Source organism: Taurulus bubalis, assembly GCF_910589615.1.
Source record: "Taurulus bubalis genome assembly, chromosome: 11".
Taxonomy (NCBI): domain Eukaryota; kingdom Metazoa; phylum Chordata; class Actinopteri; order Perciformes; family Cottidae; genus Taurulus; species Taurulus bubalis.
The window spans coordinates 4196578-4206303 of NC_136599.1; the positions used below are offsets into that span (position 1 = coordinate 4196578).

A 9726-nucleotide genomic window follows, 5' to 3' on the forward strand; every position below is an offset into this window, starting at 1 on the left:
AAACTACGTGAGTCATGAAGGACTTTAAGCCTTGGAGTGTTTTTATTCTGGAACTCATAAAAGAAAGTGAAGTATGACACAATTATGAAGTACACACATATACTATATATATATATATATATGTATATATATATAAACTAAAACTTTCCAAGTACAATATTTACTTTTTGTGCAACTTTTAGTCAAACACTTCTTCCACCACTGTGTATTTATCTTTATGCTGCTACCATAAATGGGACATTTTGCAAAGTGAGCACTTTGTGTGATGCTTTATAACACTTTTACTTCGGTGCAACTTTTACTAAAAATATATCTGAGTACTTCTCCAGCCACTTTGTATTAAATACATTACATATGATGGAGTATGTATCCTTGTGTTGCTACTTTAACTTAAGGATGTAAACACTTCCTCTATTCGACCGCTGTAAATTAGTACTATCAATTTAACATGAAAAAGTACAAAGTATATCATTGTATACCATTGTTTGTGCAGCTTTTACTAAAATACCTGAGTACTAGCCACTGTGAATTAAATGCATAACCTTTAAATTAAGGATGCGAGTACTTCTTCGATTCAAACACTGTAAATTAGTACTTTTACTTTAACATCAAAAAGTAATAAGTGACATTACTATATATATATATATATATATATATATATATATATATATATATATATATATATATATACACGCACACACACACACACACACACTCTCCCACCCAGAGGATGTGAGAGCAGCTCTAAAAGTTGTGCAGAATGCAGAGTATTACGTAACGACAGCAAACTCAACCAGCCAGGAGCAGACGGACCATTTACATTTTTTTAAATAAAATTACAAAAAACCCTCCTCGAGGGCCACTGCGTATGTCTCCATCCGGAAAGGACCGGTCAGGTGGGGGAGCGGCACATCCTGGTGCTCAAACGATGCGACAATGTTGCATTGTGTGTCTGTGTGTATTTGCCCTGTCATGACTGGAGAGAGCGTCTCCTCCGGCGGATGTTTTTCACATTATTTTGGGGGGGTGGCAGTGACAGAGGCCGGTTTAGGAGATCATTAACCCTACCGATCACGAGAAGAACTGCGAGAGAGAGAGAGGGAGGGAGAGAGAGAGAGAGAAACTGACACGTGGATTCCTCCTCCTGAGGCGTCTGGGGAGAAAACACACGCTCCCTCCTCCTCCTCGGCTCAGTTCCGTGATCTTCATCACCGCCTGCGTTCAGTCCAGTGGCGCTGCTTGTTATGCATTATAGTTGTTTTTTTTAATGTAAAGATATGCACACTTACAATGAGAAGGTTTAATGTTTGTTTGTTCGCATACTTTTACTGACTTGATCGACCGGAAAGAGAAAGTAAAACAGTGGGAGGAGAGAAAGAAAGAGAGAGAGGAGCTGCTGTTAACTCGCGTTGAATGGCAGTTATTCCAAAATATGGCAAGAAATATTCTCCAGATTTGGTGTGTCACAAGGAAAGCCAACCGTCCGACAAGGCGGGAGCTCCCGGGAGTCAGAAGAAGTGGCCTGAACGCCACAACAACCACTGGTCCAGGTAACGCGTTTCACCTTAATACCGAGCGTTGCTGTTTCTTCCCGGTGGACGTGAACGTCACACGTGAGAGTGATTATGGGACTTTAATGAGGATACTTTTGAGCAACTCTTTGTTCCACACCGCCTCGTGAATATTGACATTGTGTAACGTGGTCGGCTCTCCGTGTAAAGTCCCTTTAGCTGCGCGTCGCGGGGCTCAACATGACACGTATCACGCGGGGATGAAGGTGCCACGACGTGAGAGGAAGTAGCCGCAGCGGCGCTTCCTTAGTGCAGAGATACGTCATGCAATACCATCATTATCATGATGTAGTGTCGACACCATGCTATTGCATAACTCCTCAACTCAACCCTGATGAGGGTACACTTTGAGAAGTTAGGGTTCCATCCGGGTTCCTCCTCAAAGGGCCATTCGCTTCTGAATAACCTGATTTGAAGAAAAGGGGTTTATCATCAGGTTCTTTTGCAAGATTCAGAACCCAATTTATCCAAAGAACCTCTTTTAGAAGAGAGTTATTTAGGCGTTAAAAGGAAACAGACACAATCTGACCTCACACATCCCCAAAAACCCTGGGAATATGAACGGGTTCTCTGTAGAACCCCCTGGTTAGGTTCTAGATTAAACTTTTGGAATATAATATGGTTCTCTGTAGAACCGCCTGGTTAGGTTCTAGATTAAACCTTTAGAATATGAAAAGGTTCTGGGTAGAACCCTCTGGACGGGTTTTAGATGACATTCTTGGAATACAAAAGGGTTCTGGTTAGAACCCCCCCCCCACCCCCTTCCCCTTGGTTAGGTTCTATATAAACCCCTTTGGAATATGAAAGGGTTCTCAATAGAGCCCCCTGGGTGGGTTATTATTGTTAGCACGCTTCGAAGGTGGACATGTTCTGGATAGAACCTCAGGGAGGGTTCTGAGTGGAACCATTACTCCAATTATCCGTAGAATCATCTCACAGACTAGTACAATATGTTGTGTTGTAGGTAGAACCCTCTGAAAGAGTTTCAAACAGAACTTGTTCTAAATGTTCTACCAGGAACCAAAATGAGGACAAGCTGAATAACCCTTTATGAGTTTAGCGAGCGGCTTCATATCTGAGGGTTCAGAAGCCACTCTGCCTCTTGTTGAATGTGCTTATCGACATCTCCTTTCATGTGTTGTCCTATTTGTCAAAGGTGTGTTCTCCAGGCGTCCCGTTCAGCCTGTTCTCTCCCCCCTACAGGCCGGTGGCGAGGGTCTGGACGGTGGTGCTGCTGCTCGGGACCTGCCTCCTCTACTGCGCCCGCGTGGCGATGCCCATCTGCGCCGTCAGCATGGCGGAGCAGTTCAGCTGGACCAAGAGGGAGTCCGGCATGGTGCTGGGCAGCTTCTTCTGGGGCTACTGCTTCACTCAAGTCTTCGGGGGCTACGTCAGCGACCGGTGGGGGAAACAATAGTCCCGTTGTGACGTAGCGTTGGCCAGAGTAAAAACAGTAGTCTCTTGTGTCCACGCAGGTGTGTTATGAATGCCGACTGTGACTCTGGTATTTGATTGTCGCCCCTCCTTTCAGCTTCCTGCTCGTCGGGTATTATTTGCATGGTGACGCAATCGGGCCCATTTGTGTTTGTTCAGAGGAGACAGATAATGCAGTGAATGTTTTCCCTTATGCGCGATTATGTTGTGAGCTCTCGAAGGCAATAATGAACAGAGGAGAGTTAAATTGTTGCGCAACAGTTTAAAAGGATTCCTGAAGATGCATCTCTCAGTATAGATCTCATAAAGCAGTTTTTCTCCAGAGTTTCGGACGTCCCCGAGAGAAGTTAAAGCTCTAACACCGCCCGTGTCCGTGTCCCGCAGGGTCGGAGGCGAGAAGGTCCTCCTGCTGTCTGCAGCCGCCTGGGGCTCGATGACGGCCTTCACCCCCATCCTGGCCCACTTCTGCTCCCAGCCCATCTTCTCCATGACGCTGGCCCGCTTCCTCATGGGCTTGCTGCAAGGTGAGATGGACACTTTGTTGCCAGTGTTGGGGAAAAAAGTTAAAAGGCAGACAACAACATAAAATAAACACATTTTAAAGTCATATTCGTTTGAGTGCTGAGAGTCTGAGTGATTGTTTTTCTCTTAAAGTACATTTTTAGGTATGTTTATTTGATGCATCCATTTATTGAGCAACCCTGTGACGTGGATCGACCTCTGTTGTTGACTAGTATGCAGAGTACAACATGTTTGTACATGTGGGGGCGACTGTGGCTAAGTGGTTAGCATGCCCATCCTTCAATCAGAGGGTTGGTGGTTTGTGCCCCGTCGTTGTGCCCTTGAGCAAGACACTTAACCCCTAATTGCTCCCCGTTGCGGTGTCTGCGGTGTAAAGAGCAAACATGTAAGTCGCTTTGGATAAAAGCGTCAGCTAAATGTAATGTTTGCCGTCTTTACTACCTCTTTGTTTATCTTTCACGAGAGCAGTGCTTAAAACCAAGCATGGGTGTGGTGAATCGGGCGCGTCTGCTATCTCTATCTAGACTGAAGGATCTTGTTACAAAACAAAGCAGGGTGTTTCTCAACACCTCACAGCGGTCCACATCAACCCCTCAGACGTGTGTTTTGTATTCTACTATTATTATTAACGTTAAAGTCATTATGTTTTTGTGTGTCCTGCTTTTTAGGGGTTCACTACCCTTCTCTGGCGAGCCTGTGCTCTCAGAAGGTGGTGGAGAGCGAGCGAGGCTTCCTCATGAGCACCGTGAGTAGCGGCTCCTACCTGGGGTGAGTCATCGGGGGGATGTGTGGAAATCACGGTTGCAAAGAGGGTTTGAAAGCTGTGATCTAGTCTTGACTCCCCGGATGTAGACTCCGGGTATAAGCCGGCCTCTGGCCACCTATTTCAGACTGCATTCTCCTCCCCTTCCACTACCACCGGGGTTCCATCCTGTGTTAAAGCTGCATTCTCTCTCCTGACCACCAGGGTATACTCCTCTGGTTGTATAGAAGTATAAGCTTCATGTGTTAAAGCTGCATTCTCTCTCCTGACCACCAGGGGCCCACTCCTCTGGTTGTATAGAAGTATATGCTTCATGTGTTAAAGCTGCATTCTCTCTCCTGACCACCAGGGGCCCACTCCTCTGGTTGTATAGAAGTATATGCTTCATGTGTTAAAGCTGCATTCTCTCTCCTGACCACCAGGGGGCGACTCCTCTGATTGTATAGAAGTATATGCTTCATGTGTTAAAGCTGCATTCTCTCTCCTGACCACCAGGGGGCGACTCCTCTGGTTGTATAGAAGTATATGCTTCATGTGTTAAAGCTGCATTCTCTCTCCTGACCACCAGTGGGCGACTCCTCTGGTTGTATAGAAGTCTCTGCTTCATGTGTTAAAGCTGCATTCTCTCTCCTGACCACCAGGGGGCGACTCCTCTGGTTGTATAGAAGTCTATATAAATGACTCTACTTCTCTTGATGTATTCCCTCAGTAAACATTGTAAACATGAGTTTATGTCTCAATCTCTAGTTTCAAGTCTTCTTCAATACAGCATGATGTTCATTTAGTAAATTATGGTCATTTAGAGTCAAACAGACCATAAAGCAGGGGATGATTTAGGGGCGGGGCTACAAGGTGATTGACAGGTTGCTTCCACGGTGTTGTCCGGTCTGGGAGTTGCCTTCACTTGTTCATCAAAGTTAACTGTAACATTGTTTTGGTCGCTTCAAAATGTCTTCTTCAGCGTCAGGTTGTACTTAGCTCTGCCCACTCGTGGCGCTTCTGGTTGCAAAAAAAAACAAAATGCCAAACTTTGGGCTTCAACATGTCCGTCCACAAACCAATGGGTGAGGCCCCCTCTTGCATACAGTCTCTGCACATATGCAGATGTAGGATGCATTGTCCTGAAGGCCATTTCAAAGTTCTTCCCAGTGTAGAAACCAAGGTGTGTTTGTTTGACCTTGTCTCTTGTGACCTTCCTCTCTTCCCAGCACGCTGGTGATCGGAGGAGCCGGCTCCCTCATGCTGGACCTGTACGGCTGGCACAGCGTCTTCTACGTGTCGGGTCTCCTCTCGGTCCTGTGGGCCTACTGCATGTGGAAGTATCTGCTTAAAGGAGAAGGCAAGGGCAGCTTCAGAGGAGTCCGACCGCTGCTGGTTTGTGTGGGTGTGGTTGTGCTCACCTGTTGTGCTCCTGTGCGTCTGCAGGGCCCATCATCACGCTGGAGTCACTGGGAAGCGGGGGGTCCCAGCCCACGCTGTCCAAAAGACACTGGTTAAGGCTCCTCAAGCAACCTGCAGTCTGGTGAGAGAAAGATGAAGGAAGTGTATGTAGAATTTATGAAGTAATTTAAGAGGAAGAAATGTATCAAATATATCTGTGATAGAACTTTCTGGAGACTAATATCCAGCTTTTACAATAGAAAGCCTCTGGATGCCTCTTCTGTCTGTTCATGTTATTACATTATTATTACCACTTTTTTTTGTTTTTTACTTTATTGATGAGAATGCACAATATGACATACAAGTATTTTCATGTATGTGTGTGTGTGTGTGTTCATCATTATAACCACATTCACATGTGTTAAGTATTCTTTATGCAATCACATGCTACTTTCCTTTAAGGGGAGACACTACAGGTGAATTAGGTACAAAATAATTTAAATAAATAAATACTATTCTATTTCATACTATTATTTTTGTATCAGTCTGAGAACAAACTCATGGAGAGAAAACGTCCTTTTAAAGAGATGTTTAGTTACATTACACACATCCTGAACATGACCTCATAGATATCACCATAAAACTTCACCACTGACTTTAAGAGGAGGAGTTATTGTGTAACACGTTTTATGACATGTTATGTTTAAATATGCAAATGAGGCATTGTGTAATTGTGATTTCTTTACGAACGCAAACAGACAAAGTAGTAAAATAAACACCTGAATGTGTATTTTGGATGTTCTCCTTCCACTATTCTGATAGAAGACGTTCCAAAAGCATAAAAGCCCAACATCTAAATTGACCAGTGCATGAAAAACAGTGTTTTATCCTCTGGGTGTCTCCCCTCAAACACACACATCATTTAGACGTGAAACACGGCACAAGAAAGAAATGAGTCATTGCCTTGGTCAACAACACGGAGCGACCTTCGGTCAACCTCCAGCATGTTTACATCGACCGCTCCTCATGTGTCGCTCTCCTCCTCCCTGACAGCGCCGTGATCGTGACGCACCTCTGCGCGGCCAGCACCTTCTTCACCCTTCTGTCATGGCTGCCGACGTTCTTTAAAGACACTTTCCCCGAGGCCAAGGTACCCATGCAGGCCTCCCTCCGGATCGCACACGTGACCCCGAGCTACACGCAGCGCTTCACTTTAGCCTGTTCGCTAACGGGCAGTAATGTGGACCTGACGGTGGTGCTGCGTGAAAGGTCAATAGATCACTGAGATACGTTGTCTGGAAACCATGAGCGGCTACATTAGTGGTTCTCGACCTTTTTTCAGTTGTGTACTCCTGTGGACACAAGAATAAAGAATATTAACAATTCAGTTCAAGCACTTCTTGTTGAATATTTATTAATTTAATTTATGCTAATATTAAATACATATATATTTTAAAATCTCAAGTACCCCTTGGGGTGCCTTCAAGTACCCCCATTTGAGAACCAATGGTCTACGGCAGTGTTTTTAACCTTTTTTGAGCCGCGGCACATTTTATACAATTTAAAAAAAAAAACCTGCGGCACACCAACAACCAAAAAAGTTACAAAATGTCACATTGTAGCATAACACAGCATATATTACATTTCATTTAGCTGACGCTTTTATCCAAAGCGACTCACAATAAGTGCATTCAACCATGAGTTGTACAATTTCTTCAATAAAGTTAAACTACAAAGTGCTATCAGTAAGTGCTACTAAAGGCTACTACGACGCTACCTTCCTTATTCAAGGTGTGGTAGGTAATTATTGCGATACCTACTGGCATGGAATATTATTTAATTACTAGGCCAGCCACTATATTGCAGGCTCAGATGCTCAACAATAGAAAATGATTAGCGGCAACTAAATAATATTAAGTGACATTTTAAATTTTCCCACGGCACACCTGAAGATCTCTCACGGCACAGTGGTTGATAACCACTGGTCTACGCGATGGACTAAGAGTTTTTCACTGGATCAAACCATCAAAGACACACACACACACACACTTTCTGCTCAAAGTTCTCTCTGGTTCAACGTGTCTTCCCTCCAGGGCTGGGTGTTCAACGTCATCCCCTGGCTGGTGGCCATCCCCTCCTCCCTGTTCAGTGGCTGCCTCTCTGACCACCTCATCAGTCAAGGTGGGGCGGCCGATGAGCAGATATCAGTTTTTATTAAACGTTAAAGCAGCTGAATAACGGAGCTTCCTGGTTTCTCTCTCTCCTGATCCCCACAGGCTACGACACAGCCTCAGTGAGGAAGCTGATGCAGGTAAAATACGTGACTGACGACTTGTTATTCTGTTATCTCTGTGAAAGCCCTCGTGTACATAATGAATTATTAACGCTGTGTTTTGTTTCTCTTTGTGTGCGTTCATCCCCTGTGGTAGTTCTTCTCCATGGGCGTGTCCAGCGTGTTCACCCTGCTGCTGTGTGGCAGCAACTCCTTCCCCTGGGCCGTGGCCTTCGTGTCGGCCACCATGGGCTTCACCACCTTCAGCCACAGGTACCACACCTACACTCTGCTGTTTCTTTGTACATATTGAGTCTTGCTGTATATATTGAGCATCGATCATCCCTGTTATTTTTATGTTTGTGTCTGTATGCTGCTGCTGCTACTACAACAAAACAAATGTCCCCTTGGGGATGAATAATGTACCTACCTATCTCCCTATCTCCCTATCTCCCTACCTACCTACCTACCTACCTATCTCCCTACCTAACAAATATATATCCCACAATGCACGGGAAAATAAGTGATGTTCTCACAGTTGTGGTCTTGAAATACAATAGAGTCCTTTTTGTTGTTGTCTGAGCTTCAGAATGTACTGCAACACTATACCTTTCTCTGAACACAGACATTTATTTTCTCTTCTTATTTCATTTATTTGTTTTATTTATTTATTTTATTTTGTAATTCTTTTTTTATATGTATTTTAATAAATGTGTTAGTCAGTTTAGCATGTTGAATGGCTGAAGAAACATGGCTTACTACGGCATGTCTTTCCTTTCCAGCGGTGTGTCTGTAAATGTTCAGGATCTCGCTCCTTCCTGTGCCGGATCTTTATTCGGTAAGTAAAAAGAAAAGGGTGAAAAAAAACAAAAACATTTCCACAAATGTTGTATTAAGAAGATCAAAGGAATGTGAAAGTGACACGTCTGCATCTCTTCTCCAGGTGTCATGAACACATGCGGCGCGTTCTCAGGTGAGTTCCACCGGCAGCAAAATACCTGTGATGAATCTTTCACCAGCAGTCGCTACATCACACCGAGTGATTCATCCCGCTTCGCTGAAAGTCCAAACTTTTGAGCCGACGCGTCTCCTGTCAGTCCGTCACGCCGGCTCCTATGTGCGCATGCATATTTCATCAAGGGAGCATAATGGAGTTTGTGTCAGATGAATAATACAGAGAGCGGAGGAGGACAGTTGAGGGATGCGTAATGGGCCGGAACGAAACCCCGAACAATCACACGGAAGACATTTATGTGCTTTGTTTGAATATCTGTATTATTGTGTGTTCCCGGTACAGGGGTCCTACTGGTGTACTTCTCGGGTTACCTCATCGAGACCACCGGCTCCTGGGCGTCCGTGTTCGCCCTCATCAGCGCCGTCAACCTGCTGGGCCTCTGCACCTTCCTGGCCTTCGCCGAGGCGCGCCGGGTCGACATCGAGCCGAGCAAAGCGCGGCACCACGACATCCGCATCTAGAGCCGGGTCTCGGTATCGCTACGTTGCGATATTCGGAGCGTAGATATCGGAGGAAAGCGTCCGTTTGCTGTGTAAAGACGTAGCGGAGTCTTGTACTCGGAGCTTCTTCCGGGTTTCGTTGACATCGTGAGGCCGATAACGCCGTTTCCACGACAACCAGCGCCCAATTCTCCTCCTCCTCCTCCAGGGAAGAACACTGTTAGCTCGGCCTTTTAATTAAACGGCTGTTTACGCTCGTCATCTGTTACAGAATGTGTTGCCGAGTACGATGGGAAGTCATGGAGATTGTCGCCCGCGCATGTTATCAG

At 45.1% G+C, this 9726-nt stretch overlaps 1 protein-coding gene across 1 annotated transcript; it reads left to right on the plus strand.

Moving 5' to 3' along the window:
* Positions 1-1413: 1413 nt before the first annotated feature.
* slc17a9b (solute carrier family 17 member 9b) lies at positions 1414-9419 on the plus strand (the record flags this gene model as incomplete). The annotated part of the gene is made up of 13 exons (XM_079225647.1): positions 1414-1550; positions 2775-2972; positions 3390-3529; positions 4196-4295; positions 5499-5629; positions 5716-5812; positions 6724-6820; positions 7764-7851; positions 7947-7981; positions 8100-8215; positions 8725-8780; positions 8886-8915; positions 9240-9419. 13 exons carry the CDS (start codon positions 1414-1416, stop codon positions 9416-9418), a joined length of 1404 nt encoding a protein of 467 aa, XP_079081773.1. The 3' UTR covers position 9419.
* Positions 9420-9726: the final 307 nt, after the last annotated feature.